At 39.2% G+C, this 19,650-nt stretch overlaps 2 protein-coding genes across 4 annotated transcripts in view; one reads left to right on the top strand and one right to left on the bottom strand.

Annotated features, from left to right (window-relative positions):
• The window catches only part of LOC143272867 (uncharacterized), a 108,392-nt gene extending 107,166 nt beyond the window's left edge, over positions 1-1,226 (bottom strand). The window contains exon 1 of one of the 3 annotated variants that reach the window (XM_076569440.1): positions 181-1,226. In XM_076569440.1, coding sequence (XP_076425555.1) covers positions 181-201 — 21 coding nt within the window. In that variant the 5' untranslated portion in view covers positions 202-1,226. The remainder of the gene's footprint in view (positions 1-180) is intronic. The other 2 variants (XM_076569438.1, XM_076569439.1) reach the window with 2 other exon arrangements.
• On the top strand, positions 194-18,815 carry Mmadhc (metabolism of cobalamin associated D). The gene is made up of 8 exons (XM_006974283.4): positions 194-351; positions 639-695; positions 4,027-4,171; positions 5,514-5,731; positions 8,413-8,518; positions 9,566-9,696; positions 17,062-17,148; positions 18,296-18,815. Exons 2-8 carry the CDS (start codon positions 687-689, stop codon positions 18,488-18,490), a joined length of 891 nt encoding a protein of 296 aa, XP_006974345.1. The 5' UTR covers positions 194-351; positions 639-686; the 3' UTR covers positions 18,491-18,815.
• Positions 18,816-19,650: the final 835 nt, after the last annotated feature.

Raw genomic sequence — 19,650 nt, 5'->3', positions numbered from 1 at the left:
AATTAAAACAACAACAACAACAACAAAAATCTGTCAAAGGTACCAACGAGTCCATGAAAAGCAAAGATCTACCAAATGTTGGTACCAAACATTGGCACTGAGTCCTTTAAATCTTCCCAGCGCGGCCCCACCCCCGTCTTGACCCACCCCACCAGTTTATCCAATGGAACGCCAGCTCACCTTCTGGAGCCCTGAGAGCATCAGCTCGAAGATCGATCGACGGGCCGCATCGATGCGCTCGGAGGCAACTCGTCGGGCCTGAGCGCCAACCGCGGGCCTGTGGGGACGCTGGCAGCCGCCATCTTGGCGGCGGACGGGGCTAGGCCTGGCGCGGAGTCCCTGCGGTGACTGGTACGGATGCGAGCCGCGGCTCGCGGTGTCCCGTGCACCCTCCGGGGTGAACCCTGTTGTCGGTATCGCCCCTGTCGCTCCACCTCTGCCCCGGGCCTTTCCGCTGGCTCCGGCCGAGCCTGCGCTCGGAGCCCAGACGGTTCCCGGGGACGGTGGCTCCACGGGTTCCCGGGGACGCGGGGCCCGAGGCCCGGCGATGGGGAGGGACACGCGGACACCGCCTGGCCCGAGGCTCCGCCGGGTGAGCGGGGTCTGGCACTAGCCTGTTGTGTTTTGCTCTTTCCCAGGGACTCTTTGCCGAAGGGGAGAATCTGCGTCCGCCCTCTGCACTAGAGATGGCTCATGTAAGTCCCGCTTCGGTCAGCCAGGGAGTTGGGGAGCTTGTCAGGAAACGGACGGACGAATTTAGGACGACGTTGGCGCAGTCTTCGCCTTCCTGTGCCAGCCGTGCCGGGGAGCAGAGGGTGTGAGGTTAAGTTTTTATGGTAGGAAAGTAGTTGGACACAAACATTCTAGTAAGTTCTCGTGCCTCTGTTTCTCCGATTTCATATTTTATAGACGTGTAATTCAGTGCAAGCGTCCTTTCAACAGTAAATTTGAAGTCATTTCAGTATTACTTAGAATATGTTGTAAGCCCTTCACCAAGACAAAAACAAGCAACAAAAAACACCTTATGGTTAACCTGAAGTTTTGAAGTTATCAGTATAGGAAGTGGCCTTCCAGTTTCTACAAAAGTTCTTATTCACACTCACAGACGTGAGTGTAAGTGCCCAGGTACTAGACACATCCTACCTTAGTTCATATAAGGTAGAGGGTATAAGAAATATATGAAGATTTTTATTAAAAGTAGCACATGATAGGGGCTGGAAAGAGGCCTACCCTGTTAGAAGCACAGGCCGCTCTTGCAGAGGACCCAGGCACAAGACAGGTCACAACCCTCTGAGACTCCAGTTCTGGAGGATTCAGTGCATTCTTCTGGCCTCATCAGACCCCAGGCACACATATGGTACACATACACACATTCAGGCAAATACTTGTGCACACAAAGTAAAATAAAAAAATTTTAACTAGCACGTAATAATTTTTTGAAAGCTTGGAGAAGGTATAGTGAGAGATCTGTGCATAAGAGAAAGTGGGAGTTTGTGGTCACCTAATGGAAAAAATGTTTACCTTGAGTTTTGGGAGATAAGTGGAACTTAGATCATCAAAGATTTGAATTAGAAAGTCAGGCATTATATACAAAAATCTTCCTTGTGCCTTTTAAATATTAGTGTATCATTTCTGCCTGCCTGAACATAAGATGTGCAAGGGTCGTATGTAGGAGGTGAAGTTGGATTGGGAGATGGTGGAACATTAGGGAATCTTAAGTGCTGTACTCAGAAATTTAACTCCATTAGAGTTGTAATTTAACCAGGGCCGTAGTAGAAAAATTTAATGTGGCATTCCTGTTATTGCAAAGTGTTTGAAGGTAGAGACAAGTCTAAGAGCCAAGTTTTAAGATGAATTTTTTATCAAGCCATAATCTGCCCTAAAGGGGTGTGTTATGAAAGAGGCCTATGGAACACTCAAAGGAGCAAAGTTAGTTGAAATAGAATAGAATGCTAATATTTGCACTGACTTTGTTTAAATGAATTCAGTAGGATGAATTTATTGGAAGATAAATGTTCTTTGTTGGAATGAAGTTTATATTAAACAAATTTAAATCCTACTGTTCGGATGTCAACCATAAGGATTTTGTGTTGGTTTATATGTGTTGTAAATTCTTGGCAGATGTTAGTAGTGAAATATGCATATACATGTGTCTTTAACAATTTACTTAACATCCAGAGTTATAAAACTGCCCGTAATTTAGCATCCAAACTTGCCACTCTTCTGGATATAGCTACTTTATCCCTTTTTTCCTGAAAGTTATAAAGTTTTAATAGAATTTCCCAAGTCACATGATTCTCGGTGAAGAGACATCTGCTTCCCTGTGAAGTCAGAAGGTACTACAGCAATAGTCTGTACTCAGATTGCATCAGTCAGCTGCAGATGGCTGTAACTAACTGTAGACCTTTTCTTTCATGTGAGAAATACTCTGTTTGTCTAAGCTCTGAAATACAGACAATCATGACTCAGTATGGTAACTCATTCCTGATGTTCCAGGCCAGGTAATGTCCATATTTTTTTAAATGCAAATAGCCAGCTAGCAAATATTTTAAGCTTTGTGGGCCATAGGCTAATGCTGATGTTACAGTGTGAAAGCAGTCATATGCAATACTTTAGTGAATGACTGTGTCTGTGTTACAATAAAACTTCATTTCCCAACAATTAGCTGTATTGGGAAATCATTTGGCAACTTCTACATTGAACTATTCTAACCCAAGTATTCTGCTAAAAGTCTGTCCATGCTCATCTATTTACATATTCATCTATTTTAACTCAGTCTGGGAAGTAAACATAGTATCAGAAAATACACCATAAAGATATGCTAAAACTAAGGAAAGTGAATGAAGAAGTAATAGCATGGGAAGTAATTAGCACAGTCTGCAGCAGTTAAAGGAGAAAAGGACTGGAAAGGAAACATTAGGCTCCAAGGATACTTCTCAAGTCTCTGGTTTAAGGACAGCAGAATCTTACTAGTTGCTCTACACTTGTGGTATTTATTAAATAAGGTGGCATTTATAGATTCACTTTGTGATCTTTATTCGAAAAAACATACACTTTTATCCCAGAGCAACATACTGTTTGTTCAGATGTTTGTGTTGTGGTCTAAGGGGAATCTGAAGAGCAGAGTTTATTTGGGAGTGAGTGATTACAAGAAGCCTGGCAAGACAAGACAAGTAGGGTTGTAGACAACGGGGGAGGGGGGGAGGCTGAGGGTCAAGGGTTTTCTAACTTAAAATACGAAAGGGTTACATAATTTGTTGGATTGTTTTTTGGCTCAGAGGATCAACACCAGGTAGCATCAGTCCAAAGGTGAACAGGCAGTTACTGGTTAGACATCCTCTTAGAAATGTTTGATTTGCTTTGTTTCTTCAGTGGCCTTTGTGCAAGGTTATGGTTTGGGTGGTCTTTCTGTGACAGTTTATTTATCAGTTAATAGTCTCGAAAACTTCCCTACTTCTTAGCATGCCCTCCTTGTTAGGGCTTGCCACACTTGTCCACTCCCTCCCACTCCCCGCTTTGATTCTGACAACTCTCATAGTGTTTGTTTTTTAATTGTAAGTACACATATTGTTTGTCACATAGTAGATAGTCCACAGAGATAGTAGTGTGTGTTGTTTTTAAAGATACAACCCAATGGGATGAATTAGCTTACTGCATAAGCATGAGAACCTTATTTGAAATCGTACTCACATAAAGATCCAGGCATGGCTGCACATGCTTGTAACACTAGCACTGTGGGGAAGGCAGAGACAGGAAGATCGCTGGGACCCCACCACCACAGCAGCTCCAGGCTCAGTGAGAGACTGTCTCAAAGACCAGGACTCCTGTTCTTCTCTAACCTCCCGAGTGTATACAAGCCAGGGGAAGATGGGAGTCAAGGGTTTTTTAATTTAAAATATGAGAGGTTGCGTAATTTATATCACACATGCACCATATGTGTGTGCACACACAAAGATGAAACACAATGTGAAGATTTGTCAGAATGTATTATTTGTCTCCAAAACTGTTCATTTCTATTGTTACTAGGTGCTCTGTAACAGGGCCAGACTGGTTTCCTATCTCCCAGGATTCTGTTCCTTAGTGAAAAGAGTTGTCACGCCAAAAGCCTTTTCAACTGCAGGGTCTTCGGGTTCTGATGAGTCTCATGTGGCCACTGCACCCCCAGATATATGTAAGTAAAATACTGCTTTTATCATACTTGTAAAATCTTTTATGTTTTCGCTAATAGTTTTTCTTGGAGTTTTATACATCTTTTTAAACTTTTGTTTGTTCCATTGATAATAAAATACCCTTCTACCTAGATATATCAGAAAGTTATACTATTACAAAAAGTAAAATAAAACAATGTTCTTTATAGGAATATATCCCAGGAAACACATTGTAATTGTTATAAGTTAGAAGGAGAGGAGAGAGGGGTAACTGTGATCAGGATGTAAAATAAATGAAAAACTTTAATTAAAAAGAGCATATTTGATATACTTAATCTCCCAAACATCATAGTTTGGCAATATAGTATACTGTGTATTACCTATTCCTAAGTATCACATGACTAAGAACTAAAACTCACTGCCTAACTAAAAGAGAGATTACTGTATAACCTGTTACTACCCAAAGAAAAATATCAAAATTCAGTATTTAGTGCATCTTGTTTTCTTACTGTCACAAAGCTAAAAAAGACCAAATTGAAAATCCAGTACTGTCTACACTTGGTCCCAGATTTCTAAGTGTTTTTTTTTAAGATTTTATTTTTATTTTATTTTATTTTTATTTATTTCTGTGTATATGGCATGTGAGTGCAGGTATCCGTACAGACCAGTCGAGAGTGTTCAGTCCCTGGACCTGCAGTTCCAGGCAGCTGTGGGCAGCCCTGGTCGAGTTCTGGGGAACAGTGTGCACTCTCAGGCTGACCATCCCCCCCAGTCCTCACTGATGTCTTCCTGTCCTCTGACATCCAGTCTTCCCTCAGCTGCTTCTGCCCCTCTCTTGATCCCCTAGGCTAGCTTGCTACTTAGACTTCTTTGCTAATCTCTTCACTGTAGCAAGCACTTTGTGTGTTTAGTATGGATTTGTTGAATAATTTACCTGGAATTGGCAGTGCTTCTTTTAATCTGTTATTTGCATCACTGTCATACTAATCATTCTAAGGTGTTTTAATTATGTTCCTTTCTTGATAAATATTCTTGATTCTCTCAGCAGCAGTTTCCAAATTACGAATCATTGTCCAAGGCTATTTAAAGAGGTTGGGTGGTGGTTAGAAAGGTTTGAGAAATTCTACGTTCCATACTTGAAAGTTTATAATGCCTGCCAAAATACCAAAGGCTTTTAGAAGCTTAACCTAATGTGTCCCAATACATGGAATCTTGGTTCCTTCAAAAGCTTTACTACAATGTAAGTTCACCAGGGCATTCAAAGCCCTACAGCTTCCCTGGATTCTGTTTCTGTTGTTTGTAACAGCTAACTTCCCCTTTGTACCACATGAAGACTAACTGGATAGCCCCCTTTATTCCCTTCAGGCTCCCGGACAGTGTGGCCTGATGAAACTATGGGACCATTTGGCCCTCAGGATCAGAGGTTCCAGCTTCCTGGGAATATGGGCTTTGACTGTCACCTCAATGGGACTGCTTCCCAGAAGAAAAGCCTGACCCATAAAACGTTGCCTGATGTTCTAGCAGAGCCTCTCTCAACTGAAAGACACGAGTTTGTGATAGCACAGTATGTGAATGAGGTTCAGGTTGGTTGGTAATATTGTTGCTCTTATTAATACTGTGTTACTTTTCAATTACTGAGTACATTTTATTGAAAGGGTGAAAAAAGAAAAGTATATACAAAAGCAGCATAAGCAGGCTTCAAAAAATATACTAGCACCATCCAATTTACATGTTTAAATTGTTATCTCTATTAAATAGTTCTTCAAAAATACATTTTTGGTAGCTACTTATTCTAAATATGACTATTAAATTATTTTTCTGTATTGCTAAAGATTAAGGTTTCTTGTTTTTAATTCTACAGATACTATTATAGGCAGCCATGATGTTATGTGGTACCTGTAATCCCAATACTTGACCATTAAAAGGAGGAAGAGCTCGAGGTTCAGGGCCAGCCTGACCTACATGAGTTCCAGGCCACCTGGGGCAGTTATAATTTGTTGATAGGCTTAGTTCCCACTCACTTTATATTTCTCTAGCCCTTTAATAGCTTAAGTTTTTGAGATTTCTGAAGTTGTTCAGATGCAGTCAACTAGAAGGAAAGCAGTATAAATGTTAAATTTGTGGAGGGAAGAGAAGAAAAAACAATTTCTAAGGGATTAGGAGAGGGTTTTGTAATTTTTTTTTCTTTTTCTTGTGTGCTTATATGATGGGCTTGTGTGTATATGTGTGTACACATGTCCAAATGTATGTGCAGATGTGCTTGCACAAGAGTGGAGACCAAAGTTCATAGACGGATGTCTTCCTTTGTTTCTTCTCCACCTTGTTTTTTGAAGCAGGGTCTGTCACTGGATCAGAGCTTCTTATTTTGGCAAGGCTGGCCAGCAAGGCCCTCAACACTAGGATACAGATGTGTGTGCCTCTGTGCCTAGCTTTTTAGGTGGGTGCTGGCAATCCAAACTCAGATCCCCATGCTTACATGAGGATACCTCCTGAGCCCCCGTGTTACAGTTGTTTAAACTGGAGTTGCACCATTATTCTTAGAGATAGAGGACTACATACATACATCTCAGAGTTTGAGTCATACTCCTAAGATGTGGCATTGTTATATAGGAGTTGGAGGTTTTTTGTTTGGCTGGGTTTCTGTGGTAGTGATGACTTTTTGTTTGCTTTTAAAGATTTATTTTTTAATTATGTGGTATATGTGTCTGTGTGTGGGTACGTACACACGAGTGCGGGTGTCCATGAAGGCAAGAGGCATCAGATCCATTAGAGCTGGAGTTAGAGGTGTTGGATGGGAGCTTCCTGATGTTAGAACTGAACTCAGATCCTCTGCAAGAGCAATCATGCTCTTAACCATTGAGCCATCTTGGCAGCCCCTGTTGTTACATACACCAGTCTCTCCAAGTATGAGTTGTATTGGATGACAGGGCATTGACTTCCTGGATCTTTTTATATTAGATGATTTTTGCTCATTCTTCTCATTTCCTTGTTCTTCCTCTCCATACAAATACTTGATCTTTCCCACAAATTCTGTTGTTCATCTTCTCGTTTAAGTTTCTCTTTAGTCACTAGCACATTAGCTTTAAGTCTCTGTAATTCCTAACTCGGTATCATTTCTGACATTTGCCCACTGGGTGTCTTTATTTGTATATCTAGTAGGTCCCAGATTTTGTGTTTAATACTGAAGCGGTTCTTTGATCCCCTCAAAGATTGTCCTTTTTGCTGTCTAATCAGTCAAATAAATAGGATAGCTATCTTTTCTGTCTTTAGATAAAAATCATAGGACTATCCTTGCCTGCCTTCACTAGCATGTTCCCACAAATAATTTCAAAATCACCTTTCTCTAATCTGTGAATTTGTTCCTAAGTTATTGTCCTTTCAGCTCTGTCAGACTTCAAGAACTGTTTCTTTTACCTGCATTTTTAGGGACATTCTATTGTAGCATAATGGACCAGGGAAGAGAATACGTCCATCCGGGTTCAGGGGTTGACGGGAGCACTTAGCTTGTGACTTTGAGGATGTCACTTAACCTTTCTGAGCCTTTGTTTCCTTTTATGAAAAGTGAAAGGAATAACAACAGTAATGGAATTGCATGCTTTTGCAGGCTTCCTGCACTTGGTGCATCGTTTTCCTGTGAATTCCTAACCTGTGTTCTGCCTGTAAACACCCACATCGGTTACTACTGTTTCAGCTTTTTCTGATCCCTCCTAGCGAAGTGGTTCACTCCCAAACTCTATCCCCCCAAAGCTCTCTTGTCATTCTGTAGCAATTTCATGTTGAATTACAGTTTTTATAAATGCTGCTTTTCTTCTGCTAGATCTGATCTATTTGAGTGTAAAAGCTGGATTTTTAAAAATACTTTATTTTTTTATACTGTATACTCCTCTCAAAGGGCCTAATATATTGCAGCTGTGGCTAAATTTTAGCACTTTCAGAATTTATACTCATTTTAGTAAGCATTACCTTACTTTCCATTAGAATCATGTTTTAAAATTTTCTAACTTAAATTCTTTTTGTTTGTTTGGGTTTTTTGGTTTGTTTGTTTTTCTGAGACAAGGTTTCTCTGAGTATCTTTGGAGCCTGTCCTGGAACTAACTGTGTAGATCAGGCTGGCCTTGAACTCACAGAGATCCGCCTGCCTCTGCCTCCCGAGTGCTGGTATTAAAGTCGTGCGCCACCACCGCCCAGCTCTAATTTAATTCTTAACAAATATGGCTTGATATTTGAACTCAAGTTTTTCCTTCCATCCTTGTTGTTCCCACAGAGTAGTGATGCACCTGTTGAACAAGATATTAACAGCGCAGAAACTTACTTTGAAAGTGCCAGAGTTGAGTGTGTAATCCAAACATGTCCAGAACTGCTGCAAAGAGGTATCATACTTTCTACATTGAAACACAAAATGTGTATTAGATAATGTTATTAATGTCTGTATATGCTTAATGATGGACTCGTAGTACTTGTCAGGCTCTGTGTGTTGATATTTATTATGTCTGCTTAGAAATAATTACTTGTCTTCTGACATTGGAACTCGTTTCAGTTACATGGGAATAGTAGGACTTATAGTAACTTTCCCTTAAGTGTCGTATTTCTACTCTTGTGTAACTGTTGTAACTAATTTTTTTATAAGTTTATATATGATATGCAAAGAAGAATGTTCGAGAATTTTATGCAGTAAATTTGGATTATATTCATTTCCATTCCTCTCCCTTCTGGAGGATCTCACCACTACCTCCCTGAACTGTTGCCACCTCACCCAACTCCATATCTTTCTCTTTTTAAAAATTAGCTATGGAGTCTATTTGGTGCTGCCCATTTACATCTGGGTAGGGACTGCTCACAAGAGCCTCTTCAGCCTACTAGGAGCCGCACAGTTAACGAAAACTGATTCTCCTTTCCCCAGAGGCCATCAGCTGTACCATAGCTCCTCAGTTAGGGTTGGGAACTTGTGCGCCTCTCTCTGCTGCTTGCTAGAATGTTAACTCTTCATCTTGTGCAGGGCTTCTGCACAGCCTGCTGGGAGTTCCTGACTGCACAAGGTCCTGTCACATCCGGAAGACACTGTTTCACTCCAGTCCTCCCTGAGTTCTGAGAGCTGGTGTGATACACATGTCACTTATCCTCTGCACTTTGGCCAGCTGTCATTAAACTCTTAGTGATAAATGTATTTGAAAATCATATTAATAGTAAAACACTGTATTTGTAGCTTAACCTTCAGAGTTGTTGGCATTGCTATTTCAGCTCATCCAACAAAACTGCATTCATTTGAGTCTTCAGAGGTAGTGTACACTTGTAAAACTGCCTTAGTAGCACAGTAATTTAACTGAATTTTCATCTGCCCGAGTAAGTTATTTTTATGAACTAAAGCTCTTTGTGTAAACTAAGTGTTTTCTTCCTGGGGTTTATATTCTTATTTTTAGATTTTGAGTCACTTTTTCCAGAAGTGGCTAATAACAAACTGATGGTTCTGACTGTAACACAGAAAACTGAAAATGACATGACTGTGTGGAGTGAAGAGGTAGAACTTGAAAGAGAGATGCTCTTGGAGAAGGTAAGTCTTCCAGTTTCCTAATAACTTAATGCTGTCTTCTTTAAATGCCACTACAGCAGTTACGGTAACACATTATTATGAAAATCCCTCTTACATTCTAAGAGACTGGACTGTGGTGGACTTCACACAGCTGAGTTAATAATACACATTGAGGTTACGTTAGACTGACTGTTATTCTACTGGTTTTTTTAACCTGCCTTTAACAGAACAATGTAACACCAATCTTACTTGCCTTGGGTTTCCCAAGTAATCAGCTTTTACAACTTAAACTGTTGCATAGCTGTAATCTTATGTTGTGTACTGTTTCATGCCCATGACCCAGAATGATGAATGTGTGTATGTTTGTGTTGTGGTAACCATTTGTGGAAAGCAGCCAACAGGTTGGAAGCAACCTAATACAATAAATATCAGCCATAAATGATGGAAACAGCAATGGATATTATTAAGTGAATGTTTGCTTTTCTGAGTGCTTCTGGGGCAGTTGGAGTCAGTAAAACTGGGTTAAAGATTTCTGTAAAGTATCCCTAGTTCTTCCCTATGTGATGCTTTTCTGTGCTGTTACGTAAGTACAGAGCAAACACTTTTGTGATGGACACAGACAAGACAAGACAACGTTCAGTTCAGGCAGGCACAGATTCAGACTTATTGAGCAGATAGATTATTGATAAGCCAGAAACCATAAGCTGCAGGGAAGACAAGTAGGGAATTCAAATCCAGGCTCGCTCTCTGTTAAACTATCCCAACAGGAAGTCTAATTTCTTTTCCTTAACTCAACACCAACTCATATTAGTGACTCTTGAGTTATCACTAATGCATTTAAACAGTACAACTACCGCCATAAATGGTCTTTTCTGCCCTGTATTTGTTCTGTGAAATCTTTCAAGCACTGAAGGAATGGCACCATTTTTCAAGGAGAAAAGGCTACTTTCGGGGGCTGCGGGATGGCTCAGCAGTCAAGAGCACTTGCTGTTCTTCCAAAGGACCTGGGTTCGAGTCCTAGCACACACTTGGTGACTCACAGCTATTTGTAATTGTAGTTACAGGGAATCCATTCCTCTCTTATGGTTTCTGTGAGCGCCCAGAATGCATATGGTCCACAGACATACACACAGGCAAAATAGCCATACACATGAAATAAGTAAATAGGTTTTTTGTTGTTGGTGGTGGTTCTTTCTTTTTTCTTTTTTTTTTTTTTTTTCCTTTGGTTTTTTGAGACTAGATTTCTCTATGAAACAGTCGTGGCTGTCCTGGAACTGACTCTATAGACCAGGCTGGCCTCAAACTCACAGAGATCCACCTGCCTCTGCCTCCTGAGTGCTGGGATTAAAGGCATGCGCCACCACTGCCCATCGTAAATATGTTTTTTAAGTGCTACTTTTCTTAGTATTCTTGAAAATTTTAGTTCAATTTATTCCTTTTCGGAATTTTTCTAAATTTCTAGTTTTTCTGAAATATGTTACTCTGTCCTCTCGTATTTCCCCTACACCCTCTATAGCATAAAAAGTAAATAATGAAAATCAGCTCAATCATCTCTAAGAGATAAAGAGCAATACTGAACAGTGTGACAAGATACAATACAGTATGCATCTCATCTTTTTCCTGCTTTTTTGTTTTGTTTTGTTTTTCGAGAAAGGGTTTCTCTGAATAGCTTTGGAGCCTTTCCTGGAACTCACTCTGTAGCCCAGAATGGCCTCAAACTCAGAGATCTGCCTGGCTCTGCCTCCCCAGTGCTGGGATTAAAGACATGCTCTACCACTGCCCAGCTAAAGATAGGTTTTGACACTTCTCTGTACCAGTATATGTAGATATATTTTATTTCTTAATAACATCTGCATTATATTATGAATAAACTAAAAATTTTAAGTTATTTTAAATTTTTTTTTGTGATTTATAAATTGAAAACCCAACTTTGCTATACTAGCACACAGCTGTGAAAATCATTGTTACATATATTTATGAACACTAATCTCCATAAACTCCTAGACAAAAGGTGGCTGAATTACTATCATTTTAAATTTTGATGCATGCTGATGATATGCCTGCCCAGAAATTATCTTAATACATATGCTGTAACCCTAGCTTACCTTATACCATAGCATTCTGTTTTTCAATCAGATAAAAATTTCAGATAATTATATATATATATATATATATATATATATACTTAATAATTTAAAACTGTTTAGTAATTACCTTAAAATTGATATTGGAATTTGATGCATGCTGATGATATGCCTGCCCAGAAATTATCTTAATACATATGCTGTAACCCTAGCTTACCTTATACCATAGCATTCTGTTTTTCAATCAGATAAAAATTTCAGATAATTATATATATATACATATACTTAATAATTTAAAACTGTTTAGTAATTACCTTAAAATTGATATTGGAATATATAAATTTGTCTATAGGACAAGAAAGTATTCTTCTCTATGATAGATTAAGAATGTCTCATTTGAGTGCCTTAGTTGAAAAATCCCCTTACTGATTTCCATGTAAGACAATGTTAAACATTTTATTACTTTTTGGAGTTAGCCAGATGGTTTTCTTTATTTGTGATAATATAGTTTACATATTCAGCAGTATTTTATAGTAATAATGTGTTGCCTAAATGTACCACATAGAGCTTTCTGATACGTGCCATAGTGTTTTAACAGATGTGAGCATATTTGTTATATACTAATTAAAATGGAATTAAATAGAGGCATGTGATATTCAGGCTGAGTGTGATGGCCTATGCCTTTGATCCCAGCACTCAGGAGGCAGAGGCATGTGGCTTTCTGGGAGTTTGAGGCCAGCCTGGTCTACATAGTGAATTTCAGACCTTATCTAAAAAGCAGGCATACTTTCAGATTTAAGAGAACTTAAGTAGACAATATCATCTTATTTACATGTTAAAGGCTTAATAGGTGTATAGTTCTCATCACTTAGTGAGTGGCTCCAGAGCTCATTCTTACACATCACATTAGTAGTGCTGGTTGCTGATCATCTCAAGTGCTGGGAAAACGTAATGGAATTCAGCTACTATCACAAAAGCTACTACTTAGAAAAGTCAAGCACTTCTCCAAAGGTCAAGCCATGGCTTAAGAAGTCTTGGTGATATTTTAGCTTTTATATATATTAATTAGCTGGTTCCTAAAATGATTTTCTTGTGTGCTTCCAAGAACTCCTAACAGTATATTTATCAAAAATGCCTATCAAGCATCCAAGGCCATATGAAACAACACCGGTCTCCTAGATCAGGCGGATAGCTTTATTTATTGTGCAATTTAGGGTGAGACCCTCTTTTCTTATACAACCTTACTAATAGACCCCTAACCTAACCACTTCTAGGAATGTGGACTGAGCAGATAGATCCCCTTTTTGATACACTAACCGGTCATTAGCACTCAGTTGACCTCCTCTTTTACCACTCCCATTTTGGATTGTAAAAGAAAGCCTGGTGGTCACTGCCCGAGGAAAATTCTTACCTGCCTTTATGACCCCGTAGAATTCAAGCCTGGTGACCTTGCTCAACCGGGGGATTGCTATTGTTTGGGTTTATAACTGGATTGCAGAAAAAGACTTAGGAAGAACATGGGGAATTTAGAGACAGAGAAGGGAGAGGGATAAGGAGATTTTGACCAGAGAGAATGTATGGACAAAATGGAAGATGAGGAAGAGTCAGATGGGGAAGTACTATCTGGGTAAGAACGAGATGAGAAGACCTAGATGAGGCAGAATTAAGACAAGAGAATTAAGATAGAACTTAGAGGGAGCAGTAGATAAGTATAGAGAGAAATCAGGCAAGAAAGGAGCTAGACACTGAACTGAAGCTGTGTATAAAGGATGTTATCCTAGAGGAATTAAAGCAAGTGGACTATAGAGCTCGGTGTGCTGAGATTCTATTTTCCCGAAAATAGTCCTCACCATTAGTAGTTCTCTCTCCTGAGCCCCTGGGATGTATAGTATTACGGTTGGTCCTTCTAATATTATACAAGACTCAAGATTTTTGCCTGATTTGATACTGGATTCAATATAGTTCTTTCTGTTTCCTCTGACAAGTGTGGGCTTTGGCATGCAGCTGTGTTGACAATTGTAGCTTACTCTCCATATCCTATTCTGATTTTTTTTCCAGCAGATGCCACTGTCTGCCTTAGGAGAAATTTGCTGGTGCTTGTAATAGTATAATATTCTTTTAGTTAACCTTTCTTTGTACATGCTTTATTGCATTATTTTGTTTTGTTCTTTTTAGTTTTTAAGTATGACTTTTTTCATTAAGTTGGAATATGATCTAATGACTATTGTTTTTAAGATTAACAAAGATTATGTGGGTGATAATCTACAGACTACAGCATTATTTATTATATGTCACCAGTGTACAGGAAGGTATGGAGAAGAAGGTTAGCTTAGGTGCTATGCCTCCGTAGAAATCACTAAACTTCCTCCCCACCCCACCCCAGACAGGGTTTCTCTGTGTAGTTTTGGTGCCTATCCTGGATCTCGATCTCGCTTTGTAGACCAGGCTGGCCTCGAACTCACAGAGATCCACTTGGCTCTGTCTCCCAAGTGTTGGGATTAAAGGCCTGTGCCACCACCACCTGGCTAAACTTCATTTTAAAAAGTGAAATGTAGTTCTGAAAAAAAATAAGAAGTTGTGGCAAGTGAAATGTATAGTTTATTTGAGCAAAGTGACTTCCAAGTGGCATATCCCTCAGAGGAGTGAAGTTCAGAGACCTTCACACTGCCATGTGCACAGGCAGCATTTGTAGACCCAAGTAGACATGAAGTCCAGAAACAGTGTTGGCTGTAGCTCGGAGTTTGCCTAACTGAGCATGGTGTGAACATTGGCAACCTGTGAGTGAGCAGTACTCAGCTTGGTGTTGTAAAACACACTCCTTGGTTAGGCTGGGCCTATGCTCTGAGGTCACAGTGTGTTATATTGAGAGTCAAAAAGGGAAAGCCACTTCAGGCCCAGTTTCAGTTTCCTTATCTAACTGTCTCTCTTGGTCTCTAATACAGATCAAGGGCTCTTGAAAGCTGAGCGGAGGCTTTGGCAGTAGAGATAGAGGGGCTGAAGAAAGTAGAAGAACAAGGAGTAAACTGCTTCTTTCCTTCTAGGGTTAGAACAGGGAGGACTTACTTTTCATGCTGGCTCAGGTCCACTAGGCCCCTTCTGATTGCTTGCCGTCAGTCTGCTGGTTGTTCTTAAAAACTGGCCTGTTTAGACTCAGTCTGATTACTAATTCAGTCAGTGACAGCAGCATGAATAATTGCATTCTGGTGTGATCTGGTCTACCTCATTAGTACCAACATCGTGGTAGCTCCTATATACTTTAACAAGTCTCAGACACAGTCATCTTCTTTATCCACTGATGATAAGAGCAGGACCTTAATTTTGATTACAGTGTATTTATATGCCTATGATAGAGCTTAGTGTATGTGAGCAGCACTTTCAAAGATTAATAGGAATTACTAATACTACAGAATAACAGTTACTGTCAACAAAGTTTAGTGAATATGGTCTCTTTCACAATCATTTTATACTTGGCTGTTTGTTTAAAGGAAGGTTTTCCTTGGTGTGTGCTGCTTGCAGTCATTGTCATTGCACAGTGGGGTTATTCTTAAGGACATGAAGGGCTGGTCTGCACCGTTTCTGGGCTACTTCCACAGTTGATTTGATCATCAAGACAGGTCTAACAGGGGAGTAGCATTCGGTCTGGATGCACTCAACCAAAAAATAGTCCACATCCCAGGCTGGCTGGCTAGATGCTGTGAGATTTTATCACATTCATCATAATGGCTTGTCATTTAAAACTTACAAATTATTTCATTACTTCGAGAATTTTCAGATTAGTATATATTTTGAGGGCAGTTGACCAAAACCATAAAAAGTAAATCCACAGATGGGGAACTTGTGTATTATAGGCATCTTGGGCAATCCACCTCAGCTATAAGCTCTGAGTTACACTGTTAAAACAACCATAGACATTAAGTAAATGAATGGATGTGGCTGTATCAGTGAGCTAGATTTACTCTAGGACTATACTTTGCTAGTGTTTGGTGCAGAATATATTCTGCATTTCTAAATCCTGGACATTAGAGCCAGTGTTAGCTGAATGCCAGAAGTGCTGTGTCTCTCCACTCTTGGACCAGAAACCCGTGTGACCCCTGCATATTACAAGTTTCACAGTTTGAGAATTTGCTAGGCCTGTTAGAATCTTTCCCCTTTCTTACTCAGCTCAGTTGTTTTCTGAGCAACCAGGGTGAATTGCTGCATAGGTTACTCAGATTCTGGTTTGTGTCTGCCTCTTTGCAGTACTCTGCCAGACAAATTCCAAGGGTTTCAGTGATCCAGAATTCTTAGTTTGCCTCCTCGACTCGGTGACACCATCCCTTTGCTTGGAATCTACTCTGTCCTAATTTACTTTTTGTTTCTGCACTTAACACCAAAATCAACATGGGGAGACAAGAGTTTATCTGGATAACATGTCCTTATCACAGATGATCCTTGAGGGAAGTCTAGGCAGGAACTCAAAGCAGGAACCTGGAGGCAGGAACTGGAGCAGAAGCAATGAAGAAACACTGCTTACTGGCTTGCTTCCAAGTCTTGTTCAGCCTGCTTTCTTATACACCCAAGACCAACTGTTTAGGGATGGCACCACTCAATGGGCTAGATCCTCCCATATTATCATTAATCAAGAAAATGCCCCACAAGCTTGCCTACAGACTAATTTGATGGAGGCATTGTCTTAGTTGAGAATTCCTTTTCCCAGAAGACCCTAGCTTGTGTCAAGTTGACCAAAACAAAAACCCATCACCTACTTCCTGCCTTTAAATAAGAGGTCTCTAAAGATAAAGATAAACATTTGCTCCCATTTTCTTAGACTATGACTTTTTCAAGCATAAAAATAGTTGCCTTGAATATTCTGATCACTTTTATAGCTTTCAACAGGATATTGAGTTTGGTTTTTATCTCTTTACTGTGACTAGAATTAAAGCTGTGCCCTTGGTTTTTAGGTATCCATTGTGCTTTTTTTTTTGTCAGCAGTATAGTCTAGACTTAAACTTGCTACTGTATTTTCAGTACTTACAGTTCTGATCGGCAAATACACCGTAGAAATTACTAAGACCAAAATCCTGATCTGTACATGGTATTTAGCAATTATAGACATCATCTATAAAAGGCACATAAGTGTTTAGTGAAAAATGGGTATCATGTTTATTCCTCTGCTTCACCTACCTGTGTATTCAGATTTTGTTGTTTTGTTTTGTTTTACCCCAATTTATGTTAGAGCCTTGGGCAACCTAAACAATAAAATGACATTTTATTTTAAGGAACATAAAGAGATGCAGCACTGATTTTACCTTTTCCTCTGCAGTTCATTAATGGTGCTAAGGAAATTTGCTATGCTCTTCGGGCTGAAGGATACTGGGCTGACTTCATTGACCCATCATCTGGTTTGGCAGTGAGTAAATACTTCTTAAAAGCCAGTTTCTATGAAGTAGACATGGTTTTTATCATAAAATTATAACTGGCCTATTGGCAAAAAAAGAAAAAAAAAAAAAAAAACACCAAGCATCCATTTAGACTTCTTTACAACTCAATATGTTATCCAAAGAAGTAGAATTACTGTAAGTCCCTTGATTTCACAAATTTAGGAGAACTTAATGGCATTGTTTTTGTTAATAACAATGAAACAGATATGTATGGTTACTATTTGTAAACTAAAACTTAGAAATTACTGTGGTCTAGTCTAGTTTCTTAAAAGACCAAAGTATTTTGAAGTTAAGAAAATATAAACTATTTAAAAGAAAAATGGAGAAGTAACTTTTTAGAAGCTTTTATATAGTCATGGTCACATACTTCAGTTGCAAGAAGTAATAAAATCATTTTTTAAGATTTATTTATTTATTATATATAGTGTTCTGTCTGCATGTTTGCCTGCACCCCAGAAGAGGGTATCAGATCTCACACATGGTTATGAGCTGCCATGTAGTTGCTGGGAATTGAACTCAAGGTCCCTGGAAGAGCATTCAATGCTCTTAACCTCTGAGCCATTGCTCCAGCCCCATAAAATCGTTTTGTAGTTTTAAGATAGAAATACATACTTGCTACTTTTCAGAGTCAAGTATGGTGCATAGGGACTAGAAGACCTCTGGCTTTTAGTCCCCTTTTGTAACAGTGATGGAGATGATTCATAATGATTCTCTTATGTTTTATTCATCTTTAAAGTTTGTGCAATGGTACATATTCAGTTCCAGGTAACTTGAAATTTACATGCTAATTCATTTCCCATTTCTAGCGTGCACAAGAACTGGGAAGGGTTAGAATTTTAGTTTAGGCATTGCATGTGATTTTTTTTTTTTTCTGTACCTGTCCTGGATCTCGGTCTGTAGACCAGGCTGGCCTCAAACTCACAGAGATCCGTCTAGCTCTGCCTCACGAGTGCTAGGATTAAAGGCATGCGCCACCACCACCACCTGGTATGCGTGTGACCTTTTTTGTATTAAAAAATATATTGAAACACATAGGCACTTGAATTTATATAAATATTCCTACAATGTCTTTCTTCCTAATGAAAATATTAATACTTCATTTCTTACTTCCTGTAGTTTTTTGGACCATATACGAACAACACACTTTTTGAAACAGATGAACGCTACCGACATTTAGGATTCTCTGTTGATGACCTTGGCTGCTGTAAAGTGATCCGTCATAGTCTCTGGGGTACTCATGTGTTTGTAGGAAGTATCTTCACTAATGCAGCAGCAGACAGCCATATCATGCGGAAGCTCAGTGGAAACTAACAGTGCACTGTGATAATTGCAGCTCTGTCTGTCTGTAATGGAATTCTCTGTATAAACACTGCGGAGGAACTCAGCCTCTTTGGGATTCTGGTTTCTAGTTATTTATTTCATCATTCATGGGTTTACATTGGCAGGCAACTTAGATTTCAATATTGCAAATGCTAGCTCATATTCTGGAGTACATGTTGAACACACCCACGTTCTGCAGAATGTGGTCATCAACATGTAACCAGGGTATGTATGGTCTCTTGTTAATTCTCCCCTTTATTGGGAAAACCTTAGTTTAATTATTTTTTCCAAAAATAAATCATACATTTGGCTACGATAGTTTGTGTTTTCTTTCTTGCAATAGTTTAACAATGCAACTGTTTAACAGGTTAAAGAATCTACAACATTAAATTTTAAGTTGTTTTTAGTAATAATATTGATAATTCTAGATTCTCTGCAGGTTTACTCTTCTAATTTATTTTTCTTAACTGCTAATCAAACTGACCCTAGTTGGAGTGCTATTGTGAATCAATGTCAGCAGGAAAAAAATAGTGAAAGTAATACATCTTTCATGTATAAAAGCATATCAGTTTCATTCTTACACTAAAAAACAGTTCTTAACTATGTAGTTAAGACAGTTAAATAGAATTTATTTTCGGATGAATTGATGCCTCAGCTCCAAATCACATCGCTAACTCCATTACTCCGAGGTGCCTCATTTTCTATTATTCAGCAGAGCTTGTTACACTGTTACTAACTTGAAATGAATTGTCTTTCTTTGCTGAGGTTTCTGCCAGTCTATGGCTTGTTGATAGCAGTGGGAAGTGGTTGGTGATTAGGTACTGGAATATAGGAAAATACCTCAGGTAGCCATTTCATTATGTTTACTTACACAAAACTACAAGAACAAGAAAATGTACAATATTATCCAACTAAACACAGCACAGGCACATAGCTGTGATTCTTTTATTCACACACGGTGTCTGTTACTCTCAGTAGTTATCAAGAGGTCTGTTAAGCACCAGCAGAGCTGCAGAACCGAAGTTGGAGAACTTGAGGGCTGACTGATGTTAGTGCTACATTTATAAAGAAACAGGAACTGTCCTCGGCGTGTCCAAGCTCTTTTCAAGTTTACTGAAATGTGTATCTTACAAGATTTGATTAATACATGT

Source organism: Peromyscus maniculatus, chromosome 4, assembly GCF_049852395.1.
Source record: "Peromyscus maniculatus bairdii isolate BWxNUB_F1_BW_parent chromosome 4, HU_Pman_BW_mat_3.1, whole genome shotgun sequence".
NCBI classification, from domain to species: domain Eukaryota; kingdom Metazoa; phylum Chordata; class Mammalia; order Rodentia; family Cricetidae; genus Peromyscus; species Peromyscus maniculatus.
Note: the sequence above shows the minus strand (reverse complement) of the source record. Positions and strands in the feature narration are given on the sequence as shown.

Bases quoted from the DNA above. Each gene is read 5' to 3' on its own strand.
- Mmadhc (XM_006974283.4), top strand. The intron at 4,172-5,513 runs GTAAGTAAAATA...TATTCCCTTCAG, and splicing joins CACTGCACCCCCAGATATAT to GCTCCCGGACAGTGTGGCCT. The intron at 5,732-8,412 runs GTTGGTTGGTAA...TTGTTCCCACAG, and splicing joins AGTATGTGAATGAGGTTCAG to AGTAGTGATGCACCTGTTGA.